Genomic DNA, 13,977 nt, shown 5'->3' on the forward strand with positions numbered 1-13,977 from the left:
GACTACCGACCCGTAGCACTCACGTCTGTAGCCAGGAAGTGCTTTGAAAGGCTGGTCATGGCTCACATCAACACCATCATCCCAGAAACCCTAGCGCATGTGACTAATACAATTTGACTTGATTTAATGGAAACACAAGGGAAGCTATGTTGCGTAGAAGGAGATCAGGGCATGTGGGATTGAATTCACCTTTGAAATTGAAAGGAAAACATGTGTAACGGCGTTCTTCGTTTGTCGAAAGAGAGTCGGACCGAAATGCAGCGTGGTGGTTACTCATGTCTTTAATGAAGAAAATCGTGACGATACATAAAATAACTAATAAATACAAAAACAACAAACGGAACGTGAAACTTATTACAGCCTATCTGGTGAACACTACACAGAGACAGGAACAATCACCCACGAAATACAAAGCGAACTCAGGCTACCTAAATACGGTTCCCAATCAGAGGCAACGAGAAGCACCTGACTGCTGATTGAGAACCGCCTCAGGCAGCCAAGCCTATACAACACCCCTAATCAGCCGCGATCCCAAATACTACAAACCCCAATACGAAACACAACACACAAACCCATGTCACACCCTGGCCTGAACAAATAATTAAAGAAAACACAAAATACTAAGACCAAGGCGTGACAACATGGTACTGGAATGTGCAATGGCTGTCTGGTAGAGGAAATGGTTGAACATGTGCTATATTATGTTGTGAAATGTATGACATAGTAAGGGAGAGGTTGTTTGACAGGGTCAGAGAGGTTGGACGGGTATTGGGTGTGGGTGGTATTTTGGGTGGGGGTGATGGGAGTTGTTAGGTTTGTAGGAATTATTTAAGGGTTAATTAAGATAATATAGTGGTATAGGTTGTGACTGCACATTGTAAATATGGTACTGGAACAAACCCTGTATATTGTATTTATAATTTGTGGGGGTTTTTTCTACCTTTTTATTTTTTGTGTTTGTTGAGGTTAGAGCTCGCAAAAAAGGCAATTCACTGTACTTGTGCATGTGACATTAAAACGTGAAACTATTTCCATGGTACACGTCACTTAACCATTGTTACTGTGATTTTCCTCAGATCCCTGAGGATGACGAGGTGTTCACAGTCAGGCTGACAGGTGTGGCAGGTGGGGCGGTCCTCAACCCCAATGGCAGCAGCGTGGAGCTGAAGATCCGCCGTAATGACAGCCCCCTGCGCTTCTCCCAGTCCCAGATGGCTGTGGCCGAAACCGCCGGGTTCATCTCCCTGACCATAACCCGCGGCCACCTGGCCGACCACGGCCGCTTGGTAGGCTCAGATGACACGGAGGTCTCTGTGGACTACGTGGTCATCAGCGGCGACGGGGCAGGCAGTGCCACTCCGGCGGTGGATTTCGTGGACCTGCAGGCGGTGCGCACGGTGACATTTCCCCCATGGGTCTATGAGGCACGTCTGTTCTTCAATGTCAGCGATGACGAGGTTCCGGAGATTGCCGAGTCGTTCCACGTAGTGCTGCTGGAGGAGACGGTGAGAGGAGACGCCGTGCTTATCCCGCCCAATGCCGTCCTGGTCACCATCGAGCCCAATGATAAACCCCACGGGGTCCTGTCAATCAGTGGCAGCCCCCTCAACCAGCTAATCAGTATCAACGAGGATATGACTGACAGGTTGGTCAAACTACAGTTAGGAGGAGAATGTCATTGGATCAGTGTGTCATCTTATAACATGATCGTTTCCAAACACATGAACCTCAACTGTTTCTGTGTCTCTGCTATTCTCACAACCCCGCCCCGTCTTGTCCAAAAGATTTGAAGGTATCTCCATCGTGAGGAACGGCGGTAACTACGGTGACATCTCTGTCAACTGGACCATCATTCGGAACTCCAGCGACCGCTCGCCCGTGTCAGATGACCTGAGCCCCGAGGCGGGCACACTGTGGTTGATGGCGGGTCAGATGAGCGCGGTCTTGCCCTTGAACATCACAGCAGATGAGCTTCCAGAGGAAGCAGAGGCCTTTCTCCTCCGACTGCTGCCGGACACTGTGCAGGGAGGGGCCGAAGTGGATGAGCCTATGGAGGTCAGTCTGGTCTGGCTACTCACACTTTAACTAGGATTTGATTGGTTAGGATTCTACTGCTGTTAATTGATTGATTGGATTGGTTGATTGATCCATCTATATTTTAAGTTTCAGCTCTAATACTAGAGGCTGATGATTTGTTTTGTATACAGAGATAAGGTTTTCTAGTATTTAAACCAGATATTATGTTCAGTTTTGTCATGTTGTTGATGCTGTTGGTTTTGAGGAGCTCTGTGTTGGCTGTTGTTTATTTGCAATTACAAATTCAAGCTGAGGAAGACAGAAGGACACACAGTCAGAAAGCTGCTTGTCAACCTTGGGAGCTTAGTGCCATGTCTCATGGGAGGGAGCAGGTCTACTACCCACGCCCTCCTGAGGAAGTTTGCGGGGGAGGGCTGCACTTGTGGGAGACACATCTGGAGAGCAGTCCCCTCCTCTCTAGAGGATGTGGTCGTGTGTGTGTGTGTGTGTGTGTGTGTGTGTGTGTGTGTGTGTGTGTGTGTGTGTGGAGGACTGTGTGTGTGTGTGTGCGTGTGTGTGTGGAGGACTGTGTGGAGGACTGTGTGTGTGTGGAGGACAGTGTGGAGGACTGTGTGTGTGTGCGTGTGTGTGGAGAACGGTGTGGAGGACTGTGTGGGGGACTGTGTGGGGGACTGTATGTTTGTGTGTGTGGAGGTGGGTGGCTGGAGACTTGGCATACACGCTGGTCCTGTACAGTAGACCCTATTAATACTGTCACTTCACACTGGGTGTTCCCTTAATGTGATTGAATGAATCTAAACAAAGACAACTGTGGGGGTTATGCCTGTGTCCTCACAAGAATAGTTAATCAAGGAAAATTTGAACAAGTGGGGACTTTTCACCCGTTGTCACAAGGAAAAAGGCTATTTTGGGCTTAGGGGTTAGGTTTAGGGTTAGGGTTACTATAAAGGTTAGGGTTAAGACTGAGGGTCAGGTTTAGGATTAGGGTTTGCGGTTAGGGTTAGGGTTTAGGGGTTAGGGAAAATGGGATTTAATTTGGTCCCCACAATGATAGTAAAACAAACGTGTGTGTGTGGGTGTGGCAGTGTAAAGTCTTTATTATTGCCATCTTTGTCACAGCTTCCCATCTTGGCTATGTGTGAAAGGAGTGGGTAGATCCAACCGTTGTTTATGTTTAATGTATTAGAACACACACACACACGCACACACACACAGTGGTTGGACTCTCAGCGTGTGGTATCTGCTGCCATGTGTGTATACGCAGTTGATTAAGCACTGCTTATAAGCATTAGAAGACAACTCATATAGCTGAAGGAGTTAATCAATGCATATGTCAAGAGAATACAAATGATTTAAAACACACTCCAAATGCTGCAAAGCCTGCAACACTTAAAACCTGTCAGACAGCCGTGATTCCTGGTCAAACATCTACAGTAAGCCCTAGTAAAAAAAGCTCATGAAAGCTATTCTTGCCCATTTAATTAAAGAGGATGCATCTCTAAAATTAGCCCAGGGTTCTTTCTTTACGACACAGAGTCTGATGCTTTCTCCTCCTTTCCCCCCTCTCCTTCCTCTCCCGCCTTCCTTCCACAGATGATGTTCTACCTCCAGGACAGTGATGACGTGTACGGCCTGTTCCGCTTCCATCCGGAGGAGAACCAGAACATCCAAAGTCAGCCCGATGGACGCTTCCTGTCCCTTAGCTTTCTGCGGGAGGGGGGCACCCTGGGGGAGGTAGCCCTAGCCCTCACTGCCCTCTACATCCCCGCGGGGCCCGTGGACCCCGGGCTGGCCCGGGACGGGGTGCTGAACGGCAGCCGCTCTACTACCGTGCGGTTCTCTCAGGGCCAGGATCTGACCAGACTCACCCTGCCCATCCGCAACGACGCCTTCCTGCAGAACGGAGCCCACTTCCTCATCCAGGTGGGGCCAGAGGTCTCGGACGGCAACACTTTTGGGTCAAATACTGACCCAGTCATCGAATCACTGGGAGTGGGACACACAATTCATACAGGGGAGGTTTCAAATACAGTAGATAAGAAGATCAGTTTATTTAAATGAGTGTGACGACCTTAACGTAGCTCACCTGTGCTACTGTATGCAAATGTTTTTAGAAAGTGGTCAGCTTTGGAAAATGTTGGTTGGTTCTTAGTTTTGTCAAGCTTGTCCAGATACATGGTCCCTCATTTGCATGTGTGAGTGACTTGGACCTGAGAACTGTGCTCTGGCCTGTTGCCATGGGATCTGTCCAAGCATCCAAACAAACAGCCCTCATCAGGCAGCGCTTAAAAACAAACACAAAATGGAAGTGCCTCCTTCACATTCAATGGGTCCCAAACTGCTCCCTCACACACACATATACACACACACACACACACACACACACGCGCGCGCGCACACGTACACATGCAAAAACACACACACACACACAAAGCCGAAAGAAGAAGCAGAATGACAGTGCTGAGAGGTCTTTGGAGAAAGTCATTCATAGTGTAGTGAGAGTGTGAAGTTAAGAGAGCGGTTTATTTGGAATCATGGAGGGGTAAAGAGGTACAGTACTGTACAATAGAAAACGAATGCCTGAGAGAAAACTGCAACATTGCATTAACGCTTAACATTCTGTTCTCCACAATACCTGAATGAAACCCACACCTGTACTTATACAGTATACTGCCCATGTGAGAGTCATGTATTTATTTACTTTGTCTTTTTTTAAGACATTTTTCCATTTGGCTAACACAACAAAAATGTGGCCTACTGGTATGAACGTTGAGTCATCTATTGGAAGATGGCTATAGGGGATTTGTGCTTAGTAATCACTGCTGTCTCTCTTTCAGCTGGATAGTGTGGCCCTGGTCAGTATCAGCCCTGCCATCCCGTCTGTGAGTCCTCGCTTCGGAGGGGCGCTCAGCCTCACCCTCACAGTCACCCCCGACATCGCCAACGGGGAGATCGGCTTCACCAGTAACACCACGGTGGTGGTGTATGAGCCAGAGGACACCAACACTAGCACGGTACAACGCTAATCCTCTGTCTGCGTCTGTGGCACACATGTTAGCATGGCACGCTATTACGCTAACCATCTCTTTTTTATCAATGACACACATATTAGCATAGTACGCTAACCCTCTGTATGCTCAATGGCACACCTGTGTAGTTTACCGTGACTTTGGTATGATCTGGCTAGAGATACTATATGTGTGGGGATGTTACTTGGATGTTACAATGATGACTTTACCGCAATGAAATGTTTTTCAAATCGTAATTACTGCAGTTGAATGATCAATACACTATGTTTGAACAGCAATTTGCAGGTCTTGTTTCATGTAACGTTGCTTCAGTGCTTATAATGGATGGGCTTCTAATCCTACGAATCAGTTTGTTCCTAATGTCTAGTGTGATTGCAGATGGTTGAGGGATAGGATATTCTTCCTCCTCCCACAGGTGACCCTCAGCCTGCGGCGGGACGGGACAGACGGAAAGGCCGTGGTGTTCTGGAGCCTTCGACCAATCGGAGATAACCAGGCTGACATCACCCCTGACGACCTGGAAACCCTGAGCGGCTCAGTGGTGTTCCTGACGGGACAGAGTGACGCCGTCATCAACGTCACCGTCATGGCTGATGATATCCCGGAGGTCAACGAGACCCTTTTCCTCACTCTGGAAAGGTACTGGACAGCAACTCTGGGGAGCTTTTGGTTGACCAACAGATTCTCATTCTGTTAATCAGTAGCAATGTAAATAAGTGCCTGTGTCTGATTATCCTCTGTTGAGGTACCACACGCCATTGCCATATGTCCTGGGATTTGAATCAGTAGCGTCCACTTGTTCATTTACTTAACAACAATGCCTGGCTGTGCTTAAAATTATTAAAGCAATGAAATAGTTTATTTTTTAAGAATTGCGAATATGAGCAGTGAGACTAGGGTGTCACAAGGGAAGCCTATCCCTTACCCCGGTTCCTACCCCTACTCCAATTCCTGCCTGTCATCTGTTACTGATGACCTGTGACGGGAACATTGGCTCTCCCTCCCTCCCTCCCTCCCTCCCTCCCTCCCTCCCTCCCTCCCTCCCTCCCTCCCTCCCTCCCTCCCTCCCTCCCTCCCCTCTCCTGCAGGGTGGAGACTCCGCGCTTTGTAGTGTACTTCGGGTAAGTGGCGAGTGGAGTGAGCCTGGACTTTTTGTGTGCTTTAAATCACGACTTTGTCGAGGGAAAAAGGGACCACTTTAGGATTTATTGGGCCTTTGGTTTGATGGGAAAGGGGGGTTGCTGGGGTGGTTTTGTGGGGGTGTGCATTGGGAAGAGAGGAGCGTGGGTGTGGGGAGTAAGGAGGGATCTTCTTTGTGTTGCACCTAATTTGAACCATTCTTTATGCCCTCCTGTAAAGACATCGGTGTTTGTATGCATGATGCGAGTTGGACTCAAGTGTTTGTTTGGTATGCTTTGCTCTGTCCAGCCTCTGCTTTTCATTTACCCTTTATGTGGCTACACACACACACACACACACACACACACACACACACACACACACACACACACACACACACACACACACACACACACACACACACCCTGCTCATCAGGGGCCAGGCTGACAGAACACACAGGCCCCCACCCTGCTGTGAGAGAGAGAGGCTCAGGGGGCCACTGAGTGACACGGTTAATCAGAGCAGCTCAAACAACAGGCCTCTGGTCAATACTGAACATGAGACAATACAAGGAATTTACTCATTCACTGTTTTTAAATGAAGGGTAAGTTGACGAAAATACTTGATTTCTGCGGAAAGCTTTGAAGTGCATCTCCTTGTTGTTTTACAAGCAATACACACGCTGAATGTTTTTAAAATTCCCCCACAACCCACATTCCCACTGAGATGAAGGACTGTGAGTTCCTTTTCGGTCTAGCCGCTGAGTTCCCCGTCTGTGTTGCAGGGTTAACGTTGAGAACCAGATCCTGAAGCCTGGCTTCACCAGTCGCGAGATTGTCATCGTGGAGAACGACGACCCAGGTGGAGTCTTTGAGTTCTCCCCCTTCTCCAGAGGACCCTGGTACATCAACGTACGTCTGGCACGCAGACAGGCCTCATGACTGTTGATGCTCATCTGTTTCACCTACTGTGATGCGTGTCGAATAGCGTCTTGACCGACCAGGTCCTTTTCGCAAACTACCAAGTGTTCTCAATGGATTACCTACGTCAATAACAGCAACACTTCTGACCCCTAGTTTGTCCTGGTTTGCCCTGTGATCCTTTCTTTATAGGAAGGTGAGGCGGTGGAGCTGCGTGTCATTAGGGCCCAGGGGCAGCTGCTCAAACAGCTGGTGCGGTATGTCCTCATGCCCTCGGGCAACGCCGAGTTCTACGGCGCCACGGGCATCCTGGAGTTTAAGCCCGGGGAGAGGGAGGTGCTGGTGGCACTGGTGGCAAGGCCTGATGGGGTCCCTGAGGTACTGCTACACTACTATCTGTCCCCCCTTCATGGCATCATGTATGTATGGCTTGGACACTCCCTCCTGACTGTGAGGGTGTCGCTGGTCCTACCATTTCCAGTTTGAAATGCCTTTGAAGTTCAAAATCAGTTTGCTGGTTTCGATAGTTTACATGTGTACGACCTGTAGAACACAGTGCACAGATTACAGTGGGACAGTTCCGTTAAAGTGGCCGTGTGTATGTGTCTGTGTGTAGCTGGATGAGACGTTCTCGATGGTACTCAGCAGCTACAGCACTCCACCCAGTCGCCTTGGCAACCACCGAGAGGTCAACATCACGGTGCGGAAGAATGACGACCCCTTCGGGGTCATAGAGTTCGGCCGGTCTGGAGTGGCAGAGGCCATCAACGAGAGCAAAGGTTCAGAGTCTCACTCAGGTACAATGGAGCAGTGGAGGAACAGTGTCTTAAAACTCGACAGTACTTTAAGACAATATAGTATAAAGAAATGAAAATAACAGGGAGAACATTTGTGATCATATTTGAAGTCATTTTAATTCTTTAGAAGATGAGATTATACAGAAACTAATAGGATTGAGTGTATTATATTGTAAATATTGTGTTCTGTTGTGGGTCTCCTTGGCAGTGGCCTATCCTGTGGTGAGGAACAGGGGTCGCTTTGGGGAGGTGTCTGTGTCCTGGGTCCTAGAGCCCCACATGTCTGCTGACGTCAGCCCCGACCAGGGATACGTTGTGTTTGCTGAGGGGGAGTATGTGAAAAACCTCACCCTCTTCTCTGTACCTGATGAGGTAAAGCCATCTCTCAAACGCTACAGTATTTGAACAGGGCTCCTTTACATAATGTGTATAATATCTATGTCAATAAAATGTCATGGTTTGTATGGTAAGAATAAAAGAGAGCCGCAAACTCTAGGAGCTCAGATGCAAAAATGTAATTACCAACGTTTCGACAGCCAAGCTGTCTTCATCAGGGTATAATCACAAACACTGCGGGATGACTCATTTATGTAGTGTCAAAAGACACAGGTGTCTGTAACCATGGCCAAGAGTGACCTAATATCATTGGTTAATTATCAAATATAAAAATGTTTGTATGGTACCTGCTATCTTTTCTACACAATACTTCATCTTTGCCTGACAATATTTTGTTTCCAACATAAGCTCCCAGAGGACATGGAGAATTTCACCATCACACTCCTAAATGTGACAGGGGGAGCAAGACTTGGGAACATACTCAACGCAAGCTTGCAGATAAACAAAAACGATGACCCGATTTACTTTGCAGGTGAGGATATCTTTGATTTGCTCCCTAGCGCTTTATGTAAAGCATTGGGAGTTTTTTCAAGCGCTGCTGTGTGTTAGCAGACAGAGTGGATGTCAGTTGACGTAGGATGATGTAATTCTCTGTCTCTCTGTCCTCCAGAGCCTGTGGTTGTCCGGATTCAGGAGGGGGGTGTGGCCAACTTCACTGTTTTGAGGGCTGGTCCGGCTGACTTTGTTGCCACGGTGATGTATCGCGTGGACTATGGCGGGACGTCACTGGGTGACTTGGCCCCGCTGAGTAACGACACCGTGCTCGTGTTTGGTGTGGGAGAATGGTCAAAGAACATCTCTGTTGCTGTGGAGGAGGACGACACACCTGAGACTGACGAACTCTTCTACATCGTCCTCTACAACACTACAGGTGTGTAAGGCTGCCACATTTTCTACGCATTCAAACGAACGAGATACTTCTCCTGACCTCGTGACCTGAACAGGAAAAACTCTTGAGCTCTAGTTTTTAACAACGGCTAGGTTCCAGAATGGTTCCTGGTCAGGTCACGTGATCAGGAAAAACTCTGGGCCTTACTCACATTGTGTAGTATGGAAGGTTGTCCAATCGAATTCCTGCTCTCAGTGCAAGAGCACAAAGCACAAATGACAAAGTCATTTTAGAGACAACTGTAGTACGAAACAACCAGCCTCGTTACGTTGACTGTTTTTCCTCGTTTACTCGCTGTATCTCCAGTCTCTTTGACAGCTGTTTCTGTACATTGGTGAGTATCTGGGTTGATTAGCATTGAGACTGGTGACCCTGAAAAGCCCCCCTAATCCCGGTATTGTGTGACACAGACAGGGATGAAAGCAGGTGGGCCTGTGGGGGAACTTAATTACCGAACTCAGACTCACTCTGCAGGCTCCAGCACAAAGCCCGCCAACCCAGTCCACGACTCCACTCCGCTGCCTGGCCTGGCTGTAATGTGCACGGACTACTTGGAGTGAAAATAAGGGTTCACCCACTCTGCTCCTCTCCAAGCCTTAGTTAACGAGAGAGGGCTCTTATATTATTTTCGTGGCGGACATCTGCATATAGAACCCTGACCCTCTCCGCTGGGGTTGCCGTGGTTACTGTGTGCTATGGTAATGAGAACGGTCTCCTTTTTTTGTTATGATATTTAGCATGACAATACTATGTGGGTATTATAAAGCAACCTCGTCTGTCTCTCTCTCTCTCTCTCTCTCTGTTTCTTCTGTAAAAGCACAAGCACCTGCTGTGTTTCATTTAAACCAAGCAAGATGTTAAGTTCAAACAAGAGCATTTTACTGACTTGAAGGACATTACATGTTTGTTTGTTTTGTCTACACATTTCACGTTTCTCTCTTGTTCAAGTCATTTGTTATTTAGTAACAACAGAGGGACATAGCGTTTTAACCGGCTTCGTACATATGTTCAGTGACTTCATGCTTAGGAAGCATGTGAAACAGCTGGACTTGAAACCCAGCGTGTGTGTGTGTGTGTGTGTGTTTGTGGGGACAGGTGACGCTGTTGTGTATGGTGCGGACACAGCGACAGTGGTGATTGAGGCCAATGATGAGGCCAACGGAATATTCTCCCTGGAATCCACAGAGAGGTCTATAGAAGAGGGCAAGACCAACAACTTCTAGTAAGGACCAACTCTAGCCTTAATACACCATACACCTTTCCTGCATGCTTACCCAGCCTCTGGAATAGATTAGCAGCTCTTAACAAACGTATTAGATTGATTATTATACCATCTCTAGTTCTAATTTAATCCAGTGTGGGACAGTTCAGGACCTCGTAATGTCTGCTGGCACTCTTCTCCCTGGTACTTCGTTGGTCCACTAATGTCATTGGTTGCTAAGGAAGTGCTCACATTTGATTTTCAGGTCTTAATCACTTCCTGTTAAGAAGGAAAACACAGGAACCAGCATACATTCAAGCCTCTAAGGACCTGAGCTGTATCCTTGCGAGTTCTTCCTCAGTCCCACATACAGTCCTTTTGTCTCCTAGTGCTATCAGGGCCAGGGGCCACTTTGGCAACGTGACGCTGTTCTGGCGCCTTTACGCCAATGACACAGCCCTGGAGCCTGGTCAGGAGTTCACCAACACCTCGGGCTCCATCACCTTCGCCACGGGAGAGGAGACCAAGCCCATCGTCCTGGAGGCCATCTCAGACAAACTCCCTGAGTTCAACGAGTTCTACATCCTCAGGCTCATCAGCATCTCAGGTAAGGGGAAGTGTGAGTGTGAGGCAGATATATGCCAGGTGAGGGACGTGGGACTGACCTACTGAACTCGTAGTTCTCCTGTAGTAAGTAACAGACTCACTCGCACACACAAGCTCACACACACATACACACCCTGACGCCGTACTCACACAAACTCACACGCACGCATATGCCCATACTCACAAACACATATTAGGAAATACGTCCTTAATGTTTCAAATACTCCGTGTACACCGCCTGAGTGTTAGAATAAGGCTATGAAGTAACAAAATGTGGAAAAAGTCGAGGGATCTGAATACTTTCCGAAGGCACTCTATTACTGGTGTGTATACGCATAGGTTGCATTTGGATTACTGATACAATATTATTTGAGTTGTTAACTGGATTCGTCCAGACATGAATGATTTCTCATTTTTTTTTCGTTTTTGAATATTATTTGTGTACTTGTTTGACATTTTTAGCTAGTAACATAAGCATTTCACTGCACCCGCTATAACATCTGCTAAACTTGGATCTAATTTGATTTGATTTAGTATGTTCTTGACTAAAACATCAACATATGAGCCTTAAAGCTACCTATGTTCTCTCAGTTGAAGTGGGGTGTTATGGGTTATTCCTAAAGTGCTCTGTGTCACGTTACAAATGTTGTTGATACCAAGCATTAACCATTTTCTGTCCGGTGATATTCCATAGGTGGTTATCCCGGAGAGGGCGGCCGATTGGCTAATACATCCCTCAACGCCTCTGTCCTGATCCCCTTTAACGATGACCCTTTTGGAGTGTTCGCCATCGCCGTCGACAACCTGGACCAGGAAGTGGCGGAGGACATCCTGTCAGAAGAGGACATGTCGGATGTCACTTCCTTCACCATCCTGCGGCAGCAGGGCACCTTCGGGGAAGTGCGGGTTGCCTGGGAGATTGTATCTGTCCGTTTCCCTCTCGGCCTCCCTCCCATGCAGGACCTCCTCCTCAGCGCCTCCTTCCCAAAGGAGGTGGAGCTCAGGCCCCACTCCAGGAGGCACCACTCGGGCACCGACGCCTGGTTCTTCTCGGGCCTTCAGGGGGCCTACGGCACTATCAGCCCAGAGGAAGGGCCTGACAGTCTTGCTAACTTCACCTTCTCAGCCTGGCTGGTTTCCAGGCCGGACACCAACGGCTTCATCGTGTCCAAGGGCAACAGGAACGGGACGCTGTACTATGGGGTGAAGGTCCAGACCAACGAGTCCCATGTGAGTGTGATGCTGTACTACACAGCCTTGGGAGCCAACAACACCCTGGTGGCCCGGGCCACTGCAGAGAGATTTGTGGAGGACAACGTGTGGCTCCATGTGCTGATCACGGTGGATGATGGGATTATTGAGTTCTTCCTGAATGGCAACCTTATGCCCAGAGGGATTAAGAGTCTGAAAGGAGAGGCCATCACTGACGGTGAGTCCCAATAATTTCATTCTCTTGATGCTGGAATCCTTAGTTGCTACTGCACATATATTTTGGGACTTAGAAATTAATGATAACTATCCATTCATTCTGGAAGAATATATCTTACAAATGCCTCGCGAGTTTATTTCAACTGTCAGAACCCAAAATACAAGCTTGTTTTACTGCCAGTGTTTGTAAACAATGTAAATGGAAACAAATACTATAGCCTCAAAACATGGTTAAAACTATCATTTTGATATCATGGAAGGTCAATGCTTGCATCTATAGCTCTGTCTTTGAATTTAAGAGTGGTTATATTTCTCCAGAACTATACCTCAGCTTTTTACCAAAACACAGGCGGGGTGACTGCTTTGTTTTTGTTTCAATTAAAGTCCTCCTCCAGTCTCCTTATAACCTCATTTACTTAACAAAATGCACATCCCAATAGGTGGTGCAGGTACAGTATGTCATGATATAGCACAAGTGGGTGGGGGGGGGCTTTCCACTTTTGTCCTCTGTTGCTCATCTATTATTGTAAAAGCAAGGGGGAGGGTGATGACATCACATTTTACCATCAGACCAACTCCTTGAGTGCCATACTCCTTGAAGTTTTCAGTTGTGTAAAAAACAAATGTCCTTGTTTTTGAAAGAAAATCACATTTTTTGTCCACTAAAATAGCATCAAATTGATCAGAAATACAGTGTAGATTTTGTTAATGTTGTAAATTGCTATTGTAGCTGGAAACGGCAAAGGCGATCATTAGAAAACCCTTTTGCAGTTATGTTAGCACAGCTGAAAACTGTTGTACTGATTAAAAAAGCAATACAACTGGCCTTCTTTAGACTAGTTGAGTATCTGGAGCATCGGCATTTGTGGGTTCGATTACAGGCTCGAAATGGCCAGAAGCAAAGAACTTTCTTCCGAAACTCATCATTCAGTTTCTTGTTCTGAGAAATGAAGGCTATTCCATGTGAGAAATTGCCAAGAAGAAGTGAAGGAGTGAAGGAAAAGCAGCCAACAAGTGCTCAGCATATGTGGGAACTCCTTCAAGACTTTTGGAAAGTAATTCCTCATGAAGCTGGTTGAGAGAATGCCAAGAGTGTGCAAAGCTGTCATAAAGGCAAAGTGTGGCTACTTTGAAGAATCTCAAATATAAAATACATTTTGATTTATTTAACACTTTTTTTGGTTACTACATGATTCCATATGTGCTATTTCATAGTTTTGATGTGTTCACTATTATTCTACAATGTAGAAAATAGTACAAAATCAAGAAAAACCCTTGAATTAGTAGGTGTGTCCTAACTTCTGACTGGTACTGTAATGCTCCGGGTGTCGTGGGTGTGGAGTCAAACGCAGGAGACAGAGAGTGCAATGCTGTGCGTCTTTAATAGCACCAACGGCACCCCGTAGTGCCGAAAGACATGGGTGAATAACGCCTCCGCAGTCTGTAGGGCTGTAGGGATACCGGGCAACGGGAGGAGATGGCAGGACTTAGAGAACCGATCCACAATCACTAGAACCGTGGTGTTCCCCTGAGACTGCGGAAGATCGGTCAGGA

The 13,977-nt window shown here is 47.2% G+C and overlaps 1 protein-coding gene across 1 annotated transcript in view; it reads left to right on the plus strand.

Moving 5' to 3' along the window:
* Nucleotides 1-13,977, plus strand: part of adgrv1 (adhesion G protein-coupled receptor V1) — a 198,739-nt gene that overhangs the window by 39,410 nt on the left and 145,352 nt on the right. The window contains 14 exon segments of the mRNA XM_031830438.1: nt 1,077-1,645; nt 1,785-2,055; nt 3,631-3,960; nt 4,875-5,051; nt 5,482-5,705; nt 6,971-7,097; nt 7,299-7,484; nt 7,723-7,903; nt 8,112-8,275; nt 8,648-8,771; nt 8,910-9,170; nt 10,284-10,410; nt 10,779-10,996; nt 11,690-12,424. Coding sequence (XP_031686298.1) covers nt 1,077-1,645; nt 1,785-2,055; nt 3,631-3,960; nt 4,875-5,051; nt 5,482-5,705; nt 6,971-7,097; nt 7,299-7,484; nt 7,723-7,903; nt 8,112-8,275; nt 8,648-8,771; nt 8,910-9,170; nt 10,284-10,410; nt 10,779-10,996; nt 11,690-12,424 — 3,694 coding nt within the window.

This window comes from Oncorhynchus kisutch, linkage group LG8 (genome assembly GCF_002021735.2).
Source record: "Oncorhynchus kisutch isolate 150728-3 linkage group LG8, Okis_V2, whole genome shotgun sequence".
Lineage (NCBI taxonomy): Eukaryota > Metazoa > Chordata > Actinopteri > Salmoniformes > Salmonidae > Oncorhynchus > Oncorhynchus kisutch.